Source organism: Copadichromis virginalis, linkage group LG6 (genome assembly GCF_057382275.1).
Source record: "Copadichromis virginalis isolate Kocher_CV1m ecotype Utaka linkage group LG6, C_Virginalis_male_GT1.1, whole genome shotgun sequence".
In the NCBI taxonomy this organism is placed as follows: Eukaryota; Metazoa; Chordata; class Actinopteri; order Cichliformes; family Cichlidae; genus Copadichromis; species Copadichromis virginalis.
In genome coordinates, this window is record NC_140623.1 from 43,255,256 (window position 1) to 43,279,484 (window position 24,229).

The 24,229-nt window shown below is 45.7% G+C and overlaps 1 protein-coding gene across 1 annotated transcript in view; it reads right to left on the reverse strand.

The window, feature by feature from the left end:
* LOC146708597 (neuronal membrane glycoprotein M6-a-like) overlaps positions 1-16,696 on the reverse strand; it is a 28,588-nt gene extending 11,892 nt beyond the window's left edge. The window contains exon 1 of the mRNA XM_085460609.1: positions 16,487-16,696. Coding sequence (XP_085316735.1) covers positions 16,487-16,523 — 37 coding nt within the window. The 5' untranslated portion in view covers positions 16,524-16,696. The remainder of the gene's footprint in view (positions 1-16,486) is intronic.
* Positions 16,697-24,229: the final 7,533 nt, after the last annotated feature.

The following is a 24,229-nucleotide window of genomic DNA, read 5'->3' on the forward strand; positions in this document are numbered from 1 at the left end:
CCTACCCGACCTTCTGAGGACCCGGCCCACCTAGACCGCGAAGGACGGGTTCTCAGGAGGATGCAGCCCATGAATTTGGACATGACTAGTGAGTGAGTGAGTGATTCGTTCATGCTACGATTCAGCACAGGAAGGGGGGTGAGTAACTCAAATGTGCTGTTAGCATGTTAGCAGAGCGATGCTACTGTGAATTGAGGAGCTATCCGGTTTTTGGGCCTTTCTCAATGTGCGTACTTGTGCGTACTTGCGTTGTCGTGTACTCGTGATACGAATGGACGAATGCATTTCGTCCAAAACTCAAACGCAGCAATGGCGGACGAGCGGGGCTAAAAACTTTTAAATATTACTCTTTCTGGGTCACAAAATAAACTTTTAAGTTATTTTCAAGCGAGAATGTAGCTGTGTAAACTTCAAATATCTGCTCGATTTATCAAGATGTCATATATTTCCAAACGCACTCCGACGTTTTCGGAGACGTCTGTGACCCACCAGCTCCATAGCAGACAGCGAGGTCGAGGATCATTAGAGCCGGCGAGAACAGCGGACTCCCGGCACATCGTTTCCAACCCCCCCCCCGTGGTCTTTTCGCTATAGGTTAAACAAACCCCAAACCCCAGCAGCTGTCTATTGTATTGAGTGTCCACTAAAATAAAAATAAAAGCGTTCTAACATCTCATCTGCTTGTTTTTATTAAGGTATGTACACGTATGTACATGTACACTATTTTTATTAATAGGTTAAACATGATATATAAGTCGCTTAGATCACTTCTAAATGTTAATGTTTGGTTTATTTCAGTGTTTTATTTGTTCCTGAGTAAACCGGTTTGGCTGTGATTAAAGTTAAGCTTCATAACATATTACTCACAGTTAAATTAAGAGGGGACGGCAGTAAAAACTCCGGACCTGTGACATCATCAAGTACGCTGGTGTTCCAATTGTACAAATCGCGAGTCCGTACTCGCGTGCGTTCTCGGTGAGTACGGACTCGCGTACTTGAGAATTGAGAAAGGGCCTTTAAGTCTGACGTCATTAGCCGCGTCCGGGTTCTAAACTCCGCTGCAGGTCCCAAAGTCAAACGATCACTACAGCATTACTGAGAGTTGAAAAACTGTCTAAATTCTTTCATCTGTAATAAAATGATCAGCGTTGCTGCTTTACCAGGTGTAACGATTAAGTTTAACATCCAGGCATCCATGAAAACAGGATTTATTAAATTTAATGGAGTTAGAAGTTAGCAGGAAGTTAGCGGAAGTTAGATCACTAGTTTCGCTAGTTAGCTAAGCATGATATAGCATGTTATGACGGAGAGATTTATGAAAAAATTCAAACGTACAGCTCTGCTATCACTTCCAACATAAATGAAGACAGGAAACTAAACAGCAGTGACGTTTGTAGGGTTACTGAAGTTGGGCTAGCTGGTATATAATGATGTGCTACGTGATCGCTAGCGACACAGCTATGTTAGCATAACATTAGCACAGTGAAGCTGGAGGATGAACGCTAACTTCTTTCCACTTGATAAAGTTAACGTGAGGGTTCCTGATGGTTAGAGACAAATGCAATCGCATGGCAGGATGTAGTTGCATCGGAATCTTTAAAAACTGAGCTTTAAAATGATTAGCAGTAATAAAAACCGAGAGAGGCCGACATTGATCACTGACTGTTTTTATGGGCTTGTTGAGATGAAATAGAACAAGTTACAAAGCATTAAAACATGTTTAAAGCACAATAGCCCTATGAAACGCAAGGTAGTTTGGGCCCTGAAGCAGGATTCAGCATGTCATCACTTAAAGACCGGATTGTCTTGATGTGAGCTTCTACTCAGGGTTTTTTCTTCCAGTTCAGAACAGAAATGTTTCTATTAAGAAACTGGCTGTTGTTCCCCCCCACACACACAATTTTAATTATAAGCTAGATATATTTCTACTAATGAAATTAGTTTGCTAACAGCAACAGGAATGAGTCAGTTGGGCTTGTGAATCATGATTCACGAGTCAGTAAAGTGATTCTCGAGTACTGAACGATTCGTTCATGATTCGCACATCACTAGTTATGAGCACACAGACGGCGGTAAAACGAGCATGTGCACCGCCGGGTTGGTCATTACATGGAGCAGCACGTGCAAAGTCACAACATAAAGTTTTACATTTGAGTGCAGAAACCAAAACTCCCAGTTTGCTCCGTGAATGTTGGCCTACAGGAAATAATGCGGATGCAATAACTTTCATTTGACGTTCCTAAAAAATGACTCCTTTAAATACCGAAGAGCAAAAATGAAAATTTTAAAAGCTCGTGAAGAAGAGAAAACCGAGCAGAGATCAATGTAGCGACGGCCGCGGCTCTTCCTCCTCCGAGAGCAGGAGATGAAACGTGATGCCTAAATGCCTCCTGAAGGGTTTTATTAGCTGTGAGTGTTTTAATGACCAGTTTGATGTAGCTTTAAATGATCCGGTTGATTAGCAGCTCTTACCTCCTCATGGACAATAAGCCTCACCGACAGACAAACAATGTGTCACGCAGTCAGTTAAACTGACACAATGCAAGAGCAGCTGCACATATAAACTGACATTCACTTGGCTTCTTCCCCACAATCAGCTGAATTCAATGCAATACATTTTAAATATTGGCTCAAAATAACCTTCCTACAACACAGGAGCAGACAGAGAGCTCCATTCATAAAGGAAATGCTCCCTTATTAAAAAACTGGATTAAATCTGAGCTAATTATACTTTTTCCTGTGAAAACGTCCTGAAGTACATTTATTTCAGTACTAACGGCACCACAAACATTCTCACTCCTGGTGTGAGGATTTTAAACACACATGACTTTCTTGGTCTCCTATTGGACCTTTGGTTGGTTTCTTTGGGGAATCGTAGGTTATTCTTCAGTGAACTTTGCAATGAAAGCATGCAAAGTGAAGGTTGTAACCTCTTTGTGAATCATTTGGTCTTAGCAGCACAAATGCCTAACTTATATATTGTATTTGAGGAAAACAAGACTGGAGCACCTTAACCCGCTCCTCCTCGTCCTCGTCCATGCTAACACTCCTGCTGAGTCTTTTGCAGTGAGAGGTTACTTCTGATCACTCTGCCTGTTGTCCAGAGCCATTCTCCTGTGCTTGGAATGATTAAGTAGAGCTCTCCACCTGCCACATTATGTAATTGTGCAGTAGCTGCGAATGATGCACCAACAATTCGGCTATTTTCAAATGACTCATTTGTGTGGCTGCCAGATAAACAGTGATCTTTCCTCTCTGAGAAGCTTTTCAGTGCAGAAATAATGGCAGTAACGCAACGACGGGAGGCAGCAGAACAACATCTTTCCCTGCTGGACTTCTTCCACCGTTTAACGCAAACATCTACATTTCCTCCCTGGTGTAGTTTAGCTCATCTGTCTTGCACACATGTAGAAGCAGGAGAGGAGTATTCGAGTACACGATGACTCACTGGGTTGTTGTCAGTGGTGACACTACAGCTGATGGGTGAAATCACTGTAGACGTGTTTTATGCTGCAGATCGCTTAAAGCTCGTCAGCACAGGAGGTGCAGCATAAGCAGCTCATTAGCAGGAGGTGTTCGGGCTCAGTAATCAGGATCCAGTGTTCAGTTCTGTCTTTCAGGAGCGACCCACGATCACATGATCACAGCAGGGGGACAGATTAAAAGCCAGTGATGGCTGCTTTATGTGCACAGAGAAGAGAAGACACTTCAGGAACTTCAAAATAAAATAATAATGCAAATAAATACATAAATAAAATATAATTTCAGATTAAAACCAGTTTGTTTGAGATCAGATTTCAGATTGTAATGTAGACACACATTTAAAGGTTCTACAAAATGTTTCCAGGGTGGAACCAATGTTCAATCTGTTGTTTAGGATTGACGATATTTTCAGTTACATGCCACAGTCAGTAGAGGGCAGCATTTCCCTTTCTCAGTGGGTGGCAGTTTTCCCAGTGTGTGGGTGAAGAGGGGGTACGGCAAGGTGTGTTTTTATTAACCCCTTCAAGTTAATGCGATCAATGAGATGCGCAATTTGTGCTTTATGTGTTGGTGTGGAAACAAGATGTTTATTTGTGACAGAGCTGTCGAGTGTTGGTCAGTGCAGTGCAGAATGTGTCGACATTTTGTACGGTCTCGCAGCATAGTTGGCGGCACCTGCATCCAATAAATGCCAGTAGGAATCAAGAACGCCATTTTTCAACCTGGAGGTAATTACGGTTACCATCACAGAACACACACTGTGCTGTGCTCCAGTCCCAGAAGTCTGAGCTGCCGTTTCAGGGTTTGTTTCTGAGAACCAGTGAGCAGGTCTGTGCGGCAGTCTGAGGATCACCCAGTCAGCATGATCTGTACTCCATCCTCAGGTGGAGCACCAAGCATCCATCACGGTGACACACAAAATTTACACATGTGACGCTTCAGAACAGAGCCTCACAACCCGGGAAGTGGCTCCATCATTTATCTACAGTCTGTGGTAGCGGTGTGTTTTTCTTTGACTGACAGTTGTCTGGCTGTGATGTCACAGCCTGCGCGTCCTCCATCAGCCCCACCCAGTTACTTCACCCTCCACTCAGATTACGAGGAATTTCAATTCAAGCAAACTGGACAAAATCAGTCTCACACACACACACACACACACACACACACACAACAGGGGGTGACAAAGAAAAGTGGTGTGTGTGTGTGTGTGTGTGTGTGTGTGTGTGTGAGTGAGTCATCATGCTGCTCAGGTTTAATTGACCACCCTTGTTGCCATGCCAACTGGGGTGTGGCAGGAGCCTGCTGACCCACTTTGCCTGTAGCGTTGCCATGGCAACAGCGCAGCACTGTGAGGGCTACAGTCTCACTAATGCATACTGTCTCTCTCACACACACACACACACACACACACAGCATGTTTTTCATCACATCGTTTTGAGGAAAACGTTGACGTTGACTGCAGATTTTGCATGTTTCTCTGCAACAACGTGAGCCGCCAACGAAGGAACAAACATGGCGGCTCTGCCAGCAGGAAGGTACCATTTTGCTGCGCTGACTCCATTTAACAAAACGTCCCCGTGCAGCTGAGTCGGCTCGTGGCTCTGAGTCTCACACACACATTCATGCATGTTTGAGCTGTGAGGCAGATGGAGCTGCGCGTGCACGCACGCACGCACGCACGCACGCACGCACGCACGCACGCACACACACGCACACACACACACACACACACAGCTTGATAATATAAATGTGCTGTGAAGCTGTTTCTGCAGTATGTTGCTGTCTGAGTGTTTTCATTATCAGCACATATCTGTGTGTGTGAGGCTGAGTGTGTGTCCTGAATTTGAGCCATGTTATAATCCCGTCATATTTCCATATTTGGGCTTTAAACGCAGGAAAGACCCAGTGACCTGGTAAAAACCGGGACAGACTGTGTGCTGCATCTCTCTGTGTGTGTTTTCTTTGTTTAGGAGGAGCTTATTTTTTTAGATGATCGCAGGAATCCATTTGCTGTTCCACTGCAGATCAGTGCTGATCATCAGCCTCATAATCCTGCGGGACAAACACACACTGTACCTCTAACATGTTCACGATAGAAACAAAACAATCAGATCTGACTCTTTATTGAATTGATATTTGGACCGTAAACTGTGACCGTGTGACTGAATAAATCTTTTCCAGTACAACATATTTCCCTGTAAACCTATTGAAGAACTTGCACTGGATTTGCCAAACTTGTAGGGATGTACTGAGTGTAGGTTCTGCTTATGTTGCTGCTTTAGTGGTTTTGTCGCAGTTTAAAGTTAGATTTCTATCTATGAGCATGAGGCTGAGAGATACCAACTAGATACAGTCGGGCCCACCTCAAAGAACTGCTTGGGCTCTGGAACCAGTCTCTTGGAGAGGGGCTGGACTCTGTCCCAGTGTGGAGTTGCCCTCCGTGAGTGGCGGCGGGTGGGTATCTGGGTGCTGTATCTCCTCGACTGTCTGCCTGTATACTGGGGTGTTTCCTGGTGGACAAGAGCGTTCCTTCCCTTTGCCTTTGGGTCGGGGAACAGGTCCTGACTTTCATCTGGACGCTGAATGATAGTTCAGAGTACCGAGCCTTCATGGGATCACTGAGTGGGGTCCCTGTGGATGCTTCATCTGGTGACACTGTCGTCTTACCCGGAGACTTCATTGCTTACTTTGGCGACCACAGTGAGACCTGGAGGGGCACGGTTGGAAGGAACAACCTGCCTCATCTGAACCCGAGCTGTGTTCTGTTATTGGACTTCCACCATAATGAACACAATGTGTGTGTACGTTTTATCAGGTGACCATGAGGACATGGAATAAGAGTTTTGGTCTGCCTCAAAGCATTTCTGTTAAACCATCAGACAACTCAGGAGGGGAAAGTGGTGCTCTACCCGCACAGTGTGCAGTGGTGGTGGGGTGCTGCTGTTTTCAGCTGAAGATAATCCCACTGGCATGGCATCCGTACAGGAATCAGAATCTGGGGATGGGGGAGATGGCTCACCTACCTCTTGGGGTGAGGTCACTGAGGCAGTTAAACATCTCCTTGGTGGCAGGGCCCCTGAGTGGATAAGGTTTGCCCTGAGTTCCTAAAGGCTATGGATACTGTAGGGCTGTCTTGTGTGATGCGCTTCTGCAACATCGTTTGGAGATGTGGGGTGGTAGTTCTGGATTGGATGGGGTGTCACACTCAGCCTCCCTGGGAAAGTCTACGCCAGGGTGCTGGAAAGGAAAGTTCATCCGTTAGCCGAACCTCGGATGCAGGAGGAACAATGAGGTTTCGGTCCTGGTCGTGGAACACTGGACCAACTCTACTGTCTTGAGGATATTTCAGGGTGTGTGGGAGTTTGCCCAACCAGTCTACTTGTGTTTTGACTTTGACAAGGCATTCGACCGTGTTCCTCTGAGTGTCCCTCTGAGTGTCCGGGGGGGGGGGGGCTGTATAGCTATTGTAAGAGCTTGCGCTGCAATGCCAGCAGTAAGCAGTAAGTGTTGAACTCCACCAGGGGTTCTGTGTGGTGGATGATGGCTTCCACTTGAGTGGTCTCAGAATCTCATCTCTGCTTATCACAGATGATGTGGTTCTGTTGGCTTCATCAGGTGACGGCCCCAGCTCAAACTGGAGAACGTTCCCAGCCGAGTGTGAAGTGGTGGGTATGGGAATCAGCACCTTGAAGCCTGAGGCCATGGTCCTCAGCTGTTAAAGGGTGGAGTTCCCACTCAAAGATGAGTTCCTGCCCCAAGTGGAGGAGTTTAAGTATCTCGGGATCTTGTTCACAGATCGACAGACGGATTATTGCTGTGTCTGCAATGATGTGGAGACTGTACCAGTCCATCGTGGTGAAGAGAGAGCTGAGAACAACAGCGTAGTTGATTGTTGATTTACCAGTCAGGCCTCACCTGATGTCACGAGCTCTTCGTAGTGACAAAAAGAACAAGATCGTGGATAAAAGGGGCAGAATCAAGTTTCTACGAAGGGTGGCTGGCCTCTTTCTAAGAGATAGGGTGAGAAGTTCAGCCATCTGGGAGGGGCTCAGAGTAGAGCCACCGCTCCTCCACATCGATAGGAGCCAGTTGAGGTGGTTCAGGCATCTGACAAGGATGCCTCCTGGGCGCCTCCTGGGTGAGGTGTTGTGGGTATTCCCCACCAGGAGGAGGCCCCGGGGCAGACCCAGAACACGCTGGAGGGATTATGTCTGTCGGCTGGCCTGGCCTTCTCTGCTTAGGCTGCTGCCCCCGCGATCCGGCCCCGGATAAACAGAAAAAGATGGATGGATGGCCTTATTAACATTAAGTTGATATCACCATCTTGATACTATGTGAACTTACATTTGCAGAAAACCATGAACGTACATAAATTAAATGACCAGAACTAATTTTTAATTATTCTTCATTAATTTTTTTGTAGTTCTGTTTGTAATAAATGAGGTTATTTCCATGTTCAGTGTTTCCCTGGCCAATTTCAGCTCTGTTCAGTTCAATTTTGTTTATATAGCAGCACTCAGAGTTAACCCGAGGCTCATTTGAACGTAAGACCCTAAAAAGACTAAATTGGGGCCAAGTATGTGTTATGTAATATTCTTGAAGATAACTAAATATTAATCAAACTACGAATGCATTTTAACTGCGTTGTTACATTGTTTCACTGATTATTAGTTCAATGAAATTAGTTTCATTCATTTTATAAAAGCAAAAACCAAAAGCATTTGCTGCTTCCATGTTCTTAAATGTGTGATTTTATTATTTTCTTTCTGATATATTCTGGTTTAATCCCAAAAAGTGGATTCTGTTCATCTGGATGCAGCATTACATCCAGATGAACAGAATCCACTTTTTGGGACTTCCTTACCTGGATGATTGAGCGTGCATCAACACATTCATGTTTAATCTCTAATAAGCAGTATTTGCAGAAAAGAGACAAACATTATGGTGCCAATAATAATATTGGATTATTGTGGGGTCTACCGTACAATATTAAAGCTGCATTACCTGCGTTGCAAAGGTGACCCGAGGAGGTGCGTCATGCTTTCTATTGAGATGCATTAGCTTCAGGGTTATGGTAAATGGATTCTTATGTGGCGCTCTACACAACGTGCCACATTCACCCAATCACACAAGCACTTTCTTCCAAGTCTTTTAGTGCTTCCTAGCTAACATTCATACTCCGTGCAAAACTTGGGGTTAGTATCTTGCTCAAGGATACTTGGCATGCAGACTGGAGGAGCCAGGGATCGAACCACCAACCTCCAGATCAGTAGATGACCTGACTCCACCTCCTGAGCTACACCCACTTCATCCCACCCCAGGTCATCTATCATCAGCTCTCGTGTGTCAGAAATTTAAAGTTTTCTTCCCTTTTTAAAATGTTTCTGAACGAGTTGTGGCCATGCTCCCGAAATAACTTCACACATGACAATTAAAGACCTCAGGATGGTGGATCCTGAGGTGAGATGTATACATGGAGGTGCACATCTAATTGACATAAACCTAACCCTAACTGTAACCCTGACACTAAAACCACATTTGAGTCTCCAAATTTTTGGGAACCGAGATTTAGGTTCCCATAAGTGACTGTTGGTCTCCACAATTATAGCAGCATGCCAACTTTCTGTTCACACACACACACACACACACACACACACACACACACACACACACACACACACACACACACTCTTTCACATTGGGTCTTGGTGCTCATTAGGCTGTATTTTGTGCTGTTTTGCCTGATTGTCTAACAGACCAACAAACACCACTGCTGTGTGTGTGTGTGTGTGTGTGTGTGTGTGTGTGTGTATGTGTGCTGTAGGAGAGGGTCACTGAGCTCTCACACAGACACACAAACACAGAGTGGCCTGAAGATGCACTCAGGAGTCAGGACTGGGTTCTAATGGAAATGACAAGCCCAGCCCAGCGACACCATTAAGACTGAGCGGCCGTGCAGCCCAGTGGAGGGTAACCCAGATAAATATAGGCGTATGCATGTGCACGCACCGCCGTCGTCTACATGCGAAGCTTTTCTCTTTTAAACGTTTAAGGTGTTTTTTTGTCTTTGATTCACAACAACAAAATTTTCATATACATGGATATCTTCTTTGTGACACACACGCACACACACACACACACACACACACCGCCTCCTGAAAAGATTTTCCAATCTGCCAATCAAATTCTCTGTTGATCCACAAACCCCTCCCTCCCTGCCTCCCCATCACCGTGACAACCGTTCACAGCTGTGTGATAGAGGCAGGCGCTCTAACTTTATCACCGATGACAGTGGCTCACAAGCAGCTGTGCTCACAGAGTTTGGGGAGAGCCGTTTTACCAGCCGTCTCATCATTAACGACGCAGTAACGGGAGATTATCTGGCCTTCGTTAGCCGGACATAGGCAGCTACGCCTACCTGTGGGATAATCGGGGGATCGGAGCAGAAGCGCTGACTCGTTAGATTCATCCACGTGTCTGTGAAATCGCATCACAGCGGAGCAAGTCAAAAAGCCAGCATGAAGGCACCTTCCTGGTTTATTTGTCTGCGTGCGCGTAGGGGCAGCACTAAGCTTTAGTTAGTGTTGTGAGGGCGGCGACCAGATGATCAGTGATCTACTCTGTGACAAACTGGAGGAAAGGGACAGCAGGGGCCAGCAGCTCGTACCTTAAGAATCTAAAGTTTTATCCATCAGCCTTTGGTGCTGCAGATATCCTCACACAGGCCACGATGGAGGTTAACGTGGTTCCTTCGACTGAAACTCTGTGAGATTTTGCCAAGTTTAACACCTCGTTTAGCATCTTGCCAGCAACCCCTAAAACCTTGAAACAGATGCACGGTCGGTGGGCTTTCACATTTTGTTCTTCTACATAAAACACTTCCATAAATGCACCACTTTGCCTTTTGTTTCCCTGCAGATGTTAAATATCGTCTGTGTTTGCAGGAATGCCACAGAACCACACGCTGATGGAGGCCAATAAATCAGGCCAGCAATAACAGGGAGAAGATGAGGGGGGAGACCCAGTGAGACCAATCAGTTTCAGTGATGGATGACTCTCAGACAGCCAGACAGAAATTATGAAATATTACGAAGGCGAATTCGGTGCAATCATCATATTTGCCTTCAGTTAAAGAGGAGCGCTGAGAGTTCAGTGAACGTGTAACGCTTCACGGGGAAAGCTGCTCTGAACACGTTCGTGCTGGTCTCTTACATTCAGACTATCCTCAGCTCACGGCTGCTGTTTGGAGGGTTTGTGACCGATCACAGATCAGTGTGGTGGAAATGTCGCTGAGTGAGATGGGAGACATTCATCCAAGAAAAGCACACATTGGACTGGATAGACTGGGAAATGAATCAGGAAGAAGGCTGTGGACTGGAATTATCTGCAGCTGCTCTGCAGACACGACCCTCGATCAGCTGCGCACACATCTAGGATCCGAACACCGACCGGCTGAACATGCTGGGGTTTGATATCTCTGCAGCTCTGTGCAGACTTTCATGCTCACACAGAAACAACATTCAGAGCGCCACTCTTGCCACGAGACAAGCCTCTGAAACGCCATTTTTAGACCTGCACCGGAAGCTGAGCACCCCACACTAATGAGATATCTGCACCAGCTCTTCCACCCCCCCGGTTCCACCCACAAACAGAAAATCAGAAAAACACAAAGCTTTTGGACTAACTGCACGATAATGCCACAGATAAACAAGACGCCGATGCTGTGGAGGCATCGTTTCTGCTCGTGTCGATGTGTAGATGCAGAATGTGAACCACTCCCTCCTCCCGAGGAGCTGCACACACGCAGACTGTGGTGGTGATGTCATGCACAAACCGAGGCTGGAGCCGCTCCACGAAACGGTGAAAAGTGGAAGCGCTGCCAGCGCTCGCTGACTTTACAGTGATACAGGAGGATTTTCTGAATTGCAGCTGGAAACGTGATGCTCGACACGACAACACAGAAAACACAAAAACATTTACACGTCGCCAAACACCACCAAACCACAGGAGGGCGTTGGTGTGGACGGCGAAGCGCCGAAGACGAAACTGCAGTGTAAATGTGAAACGTTGTGTCCATATCCCACTTACACGAAACTGCTGCCACCAGCATTTAGACAAACAGATCTCTTTAGAAGTAACGAGCTTCATCCCGCTGGGAGGATGAGGAGCTCGGAAAATTTCAAATCTCAAGGAAGGCTCACAGCATTCAGGGGACAGTTCAAGCTAAGATAACAGTGAGGGATCTCTGCCTGTGGTGCCAAAAAAATAGGGACAGTTTTGTGACGGCTCCACGTATCACTGCGCAGGAAGACGACGCAGAGAAAAAGTAGTTCCTGCATGAAGCGGCTCAGACCAGCGAGAAGGCTGCTGAGGTTTTTAAGGTTTTTCTTTTCACACCACACGGCCAGCAGCACTTAGTCCCATCATATTTTCAAGATGGCAGACACACCTCATAAACTGAGCGACTCACACAATGTCTGCTACGTGGAGCTGCTCACAGAAAGGTTGGAGTTTTACTTTTATGTATTTAACGACGCTTTGAGCGCCTTTCAATTCACCAAATGTACAGCAGGGCCTCCAAGACTGGACCCAGCACTAAAGCACGTCTCTCCAACGCAGTCATAACAATCTGCTCATTTTCATGTTCCTCATGTAAAAGTAGAAATTTGGGGTTGTGATGCTACAAAAAACTTTCCTGGCATTCGGCCCAGAAGCTGCTCGTATCCGGATCCGAGAGGTGACCGGACACACCGAGCCGCGGGTGTTACGGCGAGGGCCGGGGTTAACCTCCTTCCTCTGAGGTCGTCCAGCCAGCTGCACACAGTGTGTGAGGCTGAAACGCTCACAGGCAGCAGAGCAGAGCTGCTTTTCATTTCATGTGTCAATGGACAGTAATGAAATTACCTCCACAGACAGAGAGAGATAAAGCAGAAACATCCCGTATGCCATCCTCCTCGGCTGCTTTATGGCTCCAGCATCTCACCCTCCCCTCTCTGGGCCTGTAAGTCAGTTTGTATTGACTCACTGCACTCTCCATGAAGTACCTTTCTATTAGTGGCCGTGATAATGAAATGGATATGAGGCAAATACACAAAGTCCGCTCTCAGCTTTCTCACTGAGATCTACAAAACCTCAAAACGATTTTTACGATGTCCTCTGGACCGCAGCAGCGTGAGAACAAGCCTCGGTCCGCCCTGCTTCCCCAGACAGAAATTATTTGTAATTATGCTCCTTAATGCTAATAAAATGCTCATGCTAATTTGTAGAGACACGTTGCCTTTTAAAATGAAGCCGGTGTTTCCTGAGAAAGACCCTCGGTGCTCCTTTCATATCAGCGGAGACTGACTGAAGCTCAAACCCGAGAACGTGAAGGAGGAACGGATCAAACAGGAAGAGATGAAACGGCAGCAGCTCACAGACCGCAGCGGGGTTTTGTTTTGGTGTGTTTGTCATGTGAGGATATGATGTCTGGCACCAAGTAACCACAAATGATCGCTCCTCCTTCTCTTCCCGTCTCAGTTAATAACTCTGATTTTCTGTTTTCTTAGAGAGATACTTAAAATGTTGACATGAAAGCATCACGTGTACAACCTGCACTCACACCTACTGAGGACACAGGGATCTGCACCTAACCTCAGCTGGGACTGGATGTGTGTCAAAGAACGAGCTCAGCTGATCGATGACGGAGACTGTTCAAGTGTCATTGTGAAGACACAGTGACATCCCCCTGTTTACAACATTGTCAGAGTTGTATTACACAAATAAACGGATGATGCAAAAATATGACACTAAGTCGAGGTGCCATAAATGTGAAAGTATGATTAATACGTATTTCTGCCATTGATCTGCCATGCTCACTGAGCGTGACTGCATTTGAGTTTTTGTGAGAACCTCTGGACGGTGTCGGCAGCGTTCCATCAAACGTCGGCTTACAGGACAGAAAAACTAAGCGAACACAGGCGCACCAAAGCCTGCAGTTCCTCTAACATCCACTAGAGGCTGCAGCATTAAGAAATAAACATATTTACTGCCTGCATGACTGCATGCACAATTAGAGGCACGGCTTAGTTGACTGACAGGTGGGTGGTGACACAGGCGGCTGTAGCTGCTAGCCGTCTGCCTGAACTGGACCTCCGGACGCGTTTGTGCCGTGCAGCTACCATTAACTGCTCACAGGTCCTTCCAGGTGCATCATTATCAGCTCGAAAAAGTCTTCTACCCAGACGACTTCATGTCACACAATCGTCGGCCACTTCTCCAAACTATTGTACTATTACTATTGTAACATGAGCAGTCACCGTTTTAACCGAGCCAAATAAAGGACTGAGGCATGCAGTAGAGCTCTAAATGACCTGAGCTATCCAGCTGCTCCCAGAGGTGCACGTGAGCAAACAAACAGCCTGAGACGTGTTTAATGAACCAGAGATTTTCAATTAAACCAGCAAGTCTCTAAAATCGGTCCTCAGCAGGAAGGGAAAATGATCAAAACCTTTCAGAGTGTTGCTGCTACGCTTTCAGACTTTCAGGTTAGAATACATGAAACTTTAATTAACTCTGTGGAGAATCTGGGGTCGGTTACCACAGCAGGAAGTGCTTATATAAGATGATGAAGGGATTTCGTAGACAAATGCCCATTAATATAACCCCAGAAAGAGAAAGGAGTTGGAACAGCTGTTTAAAGATTGGTTTTTACTACACTGAGTTATTATTGTCAAGCTTAATAGTTTCCTTTGAGCCTGAAAGCAGCACGTTCGTGCTAACAGCTGATGGACAAGCACAGACGATTTACAAGAACAACCTGAGGAGTCTGTGGTCATGATGAGCTTTCCTTCAATAAGTAAGACTTCTACACAATAAGACTGTTTCTGCAGCCAGAGGAGTCGCCCCCTGCTGGTCGTCGGAAAGATTACAAGTTTATTACAAAGGCCACCTTTTCATGTCTGAATGAGAGTCGAGTGTTTGGATACAGTCTATGATGAGAACAGGAATGAAATCAAACAAAATGCTGAATCCAAACGCACCTTCGGATCTGTGAGACTTTTGTTCTGATATGAAATATTAAATCCGTCTCTGGATGACGGAGAACCGGAATTTTAACTAAACACCATCCCTGCAAACACCAACGTTGGCAAAGTCACAAATTTCAGAACCTTCACTGTAAAGACTTTTTATTCCACTCGTGTGACATGACTCCATTTCACATTAACATATATGACAGTTTTTGGTCCTGTTAAAAGTGAACTACGGTAGAATTATTGGAGATTATATTTAATGCACCCTTCAGCCACATATCTGCAATCAAATCCATTTGAACCTTTATTGAAACACCACTGATGTAAAAGTAAATCGATTCCTTTGAAAACAACTCTACGTCGTACTTATACAGCCGCTCTGTGTCTCTCACCTGTGCTGCCTCGTTTCATCTCACACCTGTGTTTTGTGTGGTGCAGGGGAAGAGATGAGGCCTGTAATGGCTGAACTAAAGACAGGGACGAAGAGGGAGTGTGACACGGATGTAGGATGGGAACTAGTTAGAGAATGGACAGAAGGAGAGGGGGTGAGGCTTAAAAAAAAGAGAAGTGACAGGAATGAAAAATCATGTTTGCTTGAACACCACCCGCATCTCTGATTGGCTAAAACAGGTTGCTTCCAGAAAAAACACACAAATGCGCCTATCACACAACAGAAGACGATGTCAGGATGGTGTTTCCATAGATACAGCGAGAATAAACATTCATTTGGCCTTGTATATAAATATTTCTATTTTCTTTTAATCAAAACCGCCTCCTTTATTGGTTGTATTTGTGAATCAAGCAGCAGTAGATGTCTCATTTGGCTCTGAAGGTGTGATGAAGAAAATGGACACGCCCATTTTTACTGCCAACATCAACAACAACAAGAATCATTTGGGGGGGAAAATGCAAAATAACACTCTCTGCAAACCACCCCGAGGCGGTCAGAGGGATGGACGCATGTGGAAAGATTCAGATCAGAAATAGAATTTGAAAAATGGACGGCGGAAGAAAAACGGGAATGAAGGAGCGAGAGGGAGTCAACCGAGAGAGTGAGATGGTGGCGAGTGGGAGATCAGCCAAAATATCCTCTTCTAGAGAGAGAGACAGAAACAGGTAGACGGGAAAACAAGATACAGACAGAAAGATGGAAAAAATCCAGCCTGGAATACACCAAGGCTGAACGGGTGAAGGAAAGAGGGGTAAGGGCCAGAGATGGAGAGATATGAAGAAAATGGAGGGAAAGGGAGCGACACAGACGGAAAAGGGGGGGGGGTGCAGAGAGCGAGGGAGAGTGGAGAGGAAAAGGCGTTCAGACAAGCGTGAAGCATCAACAATGAGGGCTAACAAAGAAAATCTCAATGGAGGCATCAATCACTGCCCCACTTATCCCTCCTCCCTCTGATTTTTAGTCTTTATTCCAAGGTTTTGCCCCACGCACCCTCCTTCTATCACCCTCTTCTTCCCCTTTTCCTCCCCCAGCCACTCCCACCTCCATCCATTCATCCATCCATCCATCCATGCATCCATCCATCTGTCCGTCCATCTGTCCGTCCAGCCTCCAAAACAACACCAAGCCTCCGGTGTCTGTCGTTTCCATGCACCCTCAGCCCAAACAATCTGCGTATTTAAGCTCCCGTTCATGGACGCACACGGCTCGTGTACGATCCCGTGTTTTTATCCGGAGCAGACAGCCTCCTGAGGAGGCTCCATTACAATCCACAGCCTCTTTCCATTTCTGCCGAGATGACTGATGGGGAAAACGGGGAATGTGAACCGTGCTGAGAAAAGTTGCAAATTAAATATACAGCCTAAAGTCTAAGCTTCTTTTCCCCTTTTTTCCCTCCAGGACATGTATGCCGTCCTCCTTCTCTCTGCCCACAACACACAAAGGAATCCCATGATACAGGGAGGGAAGGATGAACAGAACAATGGCATAAAGGAACGAGTGACGGAAGATAAAAAGGAATCGATGGCTCGTCCTTTCCTACCTTTCTGGCTTTGCGATTCATCCATGTTTTCTTCCATTGTGGCAGGTTACAGTCCCTTTGTCTCGGTTATGTGTGAAGCTGTTTAAAGCCCCTTGCTAGCTCTCAGCAGAGTGTGCGTGTGTGTGTGTGGGAGGCAGTGTGTGTGTGAGTGTTTTTCCCTCCCTGCAGATGATGGAGGCTCAGGGAAGTCCCTGTTCCAACGCTCTCTCTCCTCACTATCTGGACCTGTCCAGCATCCTGTCTCTGGATCCATCCACAGCTTTCGCTTTCAGTACAGAAACAGAAAAACATGAAACCTCCTTAACAAAAAAATATTGACACTAATATTTTTTTAGTCTTAGAAAATTAAAGAAAAGAAACAACACGTGCAGGATTTCTCATGACCAACGACAGAGTAAAAGCTTAATACTAATAAAAACGAAGGCATCTGTCTATATTTACTCCGAATGACAAAGTAAAGAGATGTGAAAAAAGCACAGACAGGTTAAACAGAGCAGCGTGAAAACATCCTCAAACACGGTTTCAAGGAATAAAAGGAAGTCCAGGGGAAACAACAAACGAGGCAGCTCTGAAGTGACAAAGATTTTAAATGACATTAGCTCGTTACCAGGCCTCTGGAGAACTACAAGACATGTTGAGTAGGTTTTTTATCCATTTAAATCAGCTGTGTTGGATCAAGGACACATCTAAAACCTGCAGGACACCGGCCCTCGAGGCCTGGAGTTGGACACCCCTGGTCTAGCACATCCCACAGATGCTCGATTGGAATGAACTCATTGCTGTGCTCCTCAAACTATTCCTGATCCGTTATCCTGCTGAAAGAGGCCACAGCCATCAGGGAGTACCATTTCCATGAAAGGGTGTAGATGGTCTGCAACAATGCCTAGGTAGGTGGTACGTGTTATAGCAACGGCCACATGTATGGGAGAACCCAAAGTTTCCCAGCAGAACATTACATCACACCGCCTCTTCCCTTACCTGGTGTTTCCCAGGTGAGCAACACACCTGTGAAACATGATTCATCACACCAGGACGCCTTCTTACATTGGTGCGTGGTCCAGTTCTGATGCTCAGGTGCCCATTGTTGGTGCTTGGACGGGGATCAGCATGAGCACCTTGACTGGTCTGTGGCTGTGCAGCCCCACACATCAGGCTGTGATGCTCTGTGGCTCTGACACCTTTCTATCAGAACCAGCACAAAGGTGAGCCTTGGCTGCCCATGACCCTGTCGCTGGTTCACCACTACTCCTTTGTGGACCACTTCTGATAGATATTGAGTCCTCCACACTGGGAACACCACACAGGAGCAGCAGCTGTGGAGAAGCTCCGATCCAGTACCCATCATAGTTTTGGCGTTTTGTAAAAAAAAATCCTCACACTTGCCCATTTTTCCTGCTTTGGCCACATCAGCTTTAAGGATAAAACCTTCACTTGCTCCTGATGAATCCCATCCACTAACCTTTGATCAAACTGCCTGGACATGTCGCCAGTCCACCACAGAGCTAACACAGAGAGAACGATGAGCACTACACCACACAGTTTATGGTCACATGCATGCTTTTGGTCTGTGGAAGGAATCAGCAACGCTCTGAAGAACAAGCTTCTTGAAATGAGGCAACAGTGCTGACCACTGCACCACCATGCCAGTGACAAATCCACAAAACCCACAAAAATAATTTTATTTGTAAAAGTAATCAGTCTACGGTTGTGGCTCTGCGTTCTGATCAGATAGTCAGTTTGCACTGTACTGACTGAGCAGATGTTGAAAACCCCTGCATATCCCAGCGTATGAAAGGTCTAACAAAGAAAAAAAGGTTTGCCTGCAGTCCTCAGGCAAACCTGCAGTGAAGCACAAACTAGGGGTGGGCGGGATAAATGGTACATAGTAGAAACGATATGAATTTGGCCAACGGTAGAGATTTTGACTATACCACTCTCCCGCGATAGCGATGTTGATGGTGTCATCAAGCTGCGCCTGTTTTTGGTCGAAAGCATCGCAACGGCTGCAAGCAATATCATCTGCATACTATGCCGGGCGACAGTAATAGCGAAGAGACAAAGCACATTTTGGAATATGAGGGAAGCCAAAAACTGCGCTTCTTCCACTTCTGTACCATTGATTCATTAATGTTGAATTCTCTGGCAGCTGCTCTATTCCCATGTCGTTGCAGTATATTAATGACTGACCTCGTGTTGTGGATGGATTATCTCAGTTGTTCTCCTGACTGAAGTTTGGTCCATTTACAGCATCCTGCCATGCGATTGCATTTGTCTCTAACCATCAGGAACCCTCATGTTAACTTTTATTGAGTGGAAAAAAGTTAGCGTTCATCCTCCAGCACATCATTATATACCAGCTAGCCCAACTTTAGTAACCTTACAAACGTCACTGCTGTTTAGTTTTCTGTCTTCATTTATGTTGGAAGTGATAGCAGAGCTGTACGTTTGAATTGTTTCAGAAATCTCTCAGTCAGAACATTGTAACGTCGGGTTGCGTTTAGTGGTTGAGAGGAGGCGGCAAAACACCTAGCAGGCTAGTCGGAAGAACACACACCCACGCTGGTATCGGTAATCCACGGTGGTTCTTTAATACGCCTTCTTCAACAACCATATAAAAGCCCGGTTGAACGGCTGCGGCTTAACAAACATAGCGCACAGTGTTCGTACAACCCATAACGTTGCAAACAAAGGTGTCTGGAGAGGTAAAACATAAAATCCGTCCCTCCTCATGTACTAGCGTGCAAGCACATGTCCACACCATCACAGAGAGAGAGAGAGCAGAGAGACCAGTGGCACACACTGATGACACCAACCCTCGACTTGGGTGTCTTAAAGGGACACCACACCATAGTGGCTGTTACAACATGCTATATCATGTTTAGGTGGAAGCTAGCGAGCTAACTTCCTGCTAACTTCTGACTCCATTAAATTTCATAAATTCTGTTTTCATGGATGCCTGGACGTTAAACTTCAGTGTTACACCTGGTAAAGCAGCAACGCTGATCATTTTATTAAAGATGAAATAATGTAGACAGTTTTTCAACTCTCAGTGATGCTGCAGTGTTCGTTTGACTTTGGGACCTGAAGCTGATGGAGTTTTGGACCCAGATTCCTCCGTGAGGCTCCTGACTATGGCAGCCGTAATGTTCCAACAATCCATCAAGCGCTGCGGCTTCGTAGCTACTAAAGTCGTAGTAAAACATTTTATGACAGATTTTTGAGCGCTGTGTACCACATAAAATCTGTTCGAGGTCAATGCTACAGAGTCCACAGAAGAGGGGCCTGAAAACTGAAGGCTCTGCCTCCCATTCTACTTTTAAATACTCTAGGAACAACACAACAAGTAGGCCTGCAGAGCGAGAGCGAAGTGCTCTAATAGGGTGATATGGTACTACAAGGTCATTAAGATAAGATGGGGCCTGATTATTTAAGACCTTGTATGTGAGGAGCAGGATTTTGAATTCAATTCTGGATTTAACAGGAAGCCAAAGCAGGAGAAATCTGCTCTCTTTCTAGTCCCTGTCAGGACTCTTGCTGCAGCATTTTGGATCAGCTGAAGGCTTTTCAGGGAGTTTTTAGGACTTCCTGATAATAATGAATTACAGTCGTCCAGCCTGGAAGTAATAAATGCATGAACTAGTTTTTCAGCGTCACTCTGAGACAGGATATTTCTAACTTTAGAGATGTTGCACAAATGGAAGAAAGCAGTCTTACATATTTGTTTAATATGTGCATTGAAGGACATGTTCTGGTCAAAAATGACTCCAAGGTTCCTCACAGCGTTACTGGAGGCCAAGGTAATGCCATCCAGAGTAAGAATCTGCTTAGATACCATATTTCTAAGATTTTCAGGGCCGAGTACAATAACCTCAGTTTGATCTGAATGAAGAAGCAGAAAGTTAGCGTCCATCCAGGTCTTTATGTCTTTAAGACATTCCTTAAAAGTAATGGCATTACTAACGCCGTTAACATCCATCCATCTTCTTCCGCTTATCCGGGCCGGGTCGTGGGGGCAGCAGCCTAAGCAGAGAAGCCCAGACCTCCATCTCCCCTCCAGCTTGTCTGGGGGAACACCAAGGCATTTCCAGGCCAACCGAGAGATATAATCTCTCCAGCATGTCCAGGAGGCATCCTTGTCAGATGCCCGAACCACCTCAGCTGGCTCCTTTCGATGTGGAGGATCAGCGGCTCTACTCTGAGCCCCTCCCGGATGGCCGAACTTCTCACCCTATCTCTAATTGAGAGGCCAGCCACCCTTCGGAGGAAGCTCATTTCTGCCGCTTGTATCCGCGATCTCGTTCTTTCGGTCACTACCCACAGCTCGTGATCATAGATGAGGGTAGGGACGTAGATCGACCGGTAAATTGAGAGCTTCGCTTTAACACTCAGCTCTCTCTTCACCACAACAGACCGGTGCAGCGTCTGCATTATTGCAGCTGCAGCCCCAATCTGTCTGTCGATCTCCGGCTCCCTTCTCCCATCACTCGTGAACAAGACCCCAAGATACTTAAACTCCTCCACTTGGGGCAGGAACTTGTCCCTGACCCGGAGTGGGCACTCCACCCTCCAAATCTGAGAACCATGGCCTCAGATTTGGAGGTGCTGATCCTCATTCCCGCTGCTTCACACTTGGCTGTGAACCATTCCAGTGCGAGCTGGAGGCCCTCACCCGATGAAGTCAACAGAACCACATCATCTGCAAAAAGCAGAGATAAGATTCTGAGGCCACCGAAGTGAAAGCCCTCCGCCACTTGGCTGCGCCTAGAAATTCTGTCCATAAAAATTATGAACAGAATCAGTGACAAAGGGCAGCCCTGGTGGAGCCCATCACCCACCGGGAACGAGTCCGACTTATTGCCGGCAATGCGAACCAAGCTCTTGCAACAGTCGTATAAGGACTGAATGGCCCGTAGCAATGGGCCAGACACTCCATACTCCCAGAGCACCCCCCAAGGGACACGGTCGAATGCCTTCTCCAAGTCCACAAAATACATGTGGACTGTTTGGGCAAACTCCCATGCATCCTCAAGCCCTTGAGAGGATAAAGAGCTGGTCCAGTGTTCCACGACCAGGACGAAAACCGCATTGTTCCTCCTGTATCCGAGGTTCGACTAATGGACAGACTTTCCTCTCCAGCACCCTGGCATAGACTTTCCCAGGGAGGCAGTGGAGTATGATTCCCCTGCAGTTGGAACACACCCTCCAGTCCCCTTTCCTAAAGATGGGGACCACCACCCCGGTCTGCCAATTGCTAAGATTCGTTCGATTTGGGTAAGAGAAGAAAGCAGGCTGAGTCCAGGGAGGCGTCAAAATAGTGATCTTTAATTACACACTCTGCGCAGAAGTGTGGGAAGAAAACTTGCAACAGATTCTCCAAAGAGTGGACAGCTCCCCATCCTTATATAACCCATGATGACATCACACAGTTAGACCTTACTGGAAATGATAACAGTCTCCCCATAGTCCAAAGTTCTCCTTATACAAACATCGGATGATACTTTTAGAGAAAAACAAGTGTGTGACATGTCATGTTGTGCAGTTCTGTGAGCCTGTGTGTCCAACTAGAGAATGTCCTGACATGACCTCCCTGTGTAAATAAGTGTGTATGCGAACGTGCGTGTTTACATAACTCTGTATGTGCATGTTCTGATGTAGGCCTGCAAATGAATTAGAACAAGGTCCTGCTGGACCCTCCAGTTATGGACGGTGAATACAATGCTGTGGATACCATTTGAGACTTGATTACAATGATGATAATATGCATACATTAATCTTTACTCAGATTACCATAGATATAAAACAAAGATTATACTGTCATCAGATTCAACAATGATGAATGACTGATCAATGATAGTTATGATTATAAAATGTCACCAAAAGAATACAAAGTAAAATATCTCTTGTCCACACAATCCAGGTGTACTGCCCCTGATCTCCACGCAACGTTGTAGAGACGTATCAACCAAAACTGCATTTTCTAAGGAAAGCGTTCTCAGCTTGTGAGCAAAAACAAAACAAAAAAAACACCATTTCCCACTGCAGGAAAAATGTACCATGTCGACCAATCAAAAATGATATGGCAACATGGCATTTGGTTGTTTAGGAAGGGGGGGAAGTTTTAGGAGTGACGGCCAGAGAGAGAGAAGGAGTGTGTCAGAACAATGAGGCGACTGCTGAATGTCACAGTTCTGTCAAAAAGCCACCAAAGGCAGTTTGCAGTGTAAACGCTGCCTACAGGTGGAAAACAGGAGCAGACACACCTGCTGCTGTCAGGCCTGCAGGTATCAGGCTGTGATGTTCTCCTTCATCTTATAACAGACAGAAACTATATTTTGGAGTGGCACAAATAATTTGTGTGGCATCTTATTTGATGCAGAACAGCTGATTGTTCTGTAAATAGTTTGAAATAGTTATAGAAAAAAAACACCTGGGCTGCATTTTTAGGTAAATAGATGCAAATAACTTTGTTGTTTGCAAAACTTGTGCATGGGTTTTTAAAATTTACAATTTCTATTTGTATTTCAAGGTATGAAAATGAGTTGTTAATGTTTGTGGTTGTTACAGTAAAAAATATAACTTTTATCTACTGTGATTTTGTTACTGTTCAACGTGAGGGACTCAAGCGCAGAACTTCAGAATCAGCTGAACACAAGAATTTATTTACGGAGTTCACCAGGTGTATATACAGGAAGTGCAGGGCAGTGCTATAGACAACAATGTGGGGGATGGGGCTCCAGGGAAATCCAAGGGGGGAATCACTCGTTCTCCAACTCTCCACACTCACGACCGCAGTTCCTTTCCCCACACTTGACACCAAGATTCACACAGGGAAGGTTATCCTGGAGGTCTGTAGGCGAGGAAACGAGAATGAGTTACACCGTTCACAAGCTACAGCTCGACTTATCTTGAGCTGTAGCTTGACTCTCACTGACACGTGGTAGACAACGATCCAGCGAAGACCAGGAGACTCCTCCTGGCTTAAATGCCGAGCGGCTTGATGGGCATCAGGTGTGTTCCCCTTCAGTGGGCGTGGGCTGAAGGTGTGAACCCACAATAAGTTCCGGCCCGGCGACAGAGAGCGAGAGAGAGAGAGAAAGGTAGAAATGGCCGATCATCGTCTTGCTGATCCCCAGGCCGTGACAGATTTTATGGTTTTTGATTTTAGATCAATTGTGTTAATACATTATGTCAAAATGAAACAAATAACAGTAAATTCAAACATGTGAGGTTGTGCTGAAAAGAATGACACCAAACAAGGCAAGTAAATAGTTTTTAAAGGTGAATGTGGAGGAAAAAGTAAAATTAGTCAAAAATAGCCAATTATACGCCAGAGAGTTAAAGTAATGCAATAGTAACTTTTCCGAGAAATTAGTTACTTTTATAATATTGTAACTTGGTTACTAACTCGATTACCTTTAGAAGAAATAACTAGTAACTACTGCTAATTAGTTTTTTTAAAGTAACTTGCCCAACAGTGGTGAAGAAGTTCATGAAGTCATTACTAGTTAATGTTAAAGGGATGGTTGGCTCAACAGAGCTCTGACTGTTTGTCAGCCTGGCTACAGAGCTGAAGAGAAACCTGGGGTTGTTCTTATTTTCTTCAATCAGTGATGAATAGTAAGATGTTCTGGCTTTGCGGAGGGCTTTCTTATAAAGCAGCAAACTATTTCTCCAGGCTAAATGATGATCCTCTAAATTTGTGACACGCCATTTCCTCTCCAGATTACGAGTCATCTGCTTTAG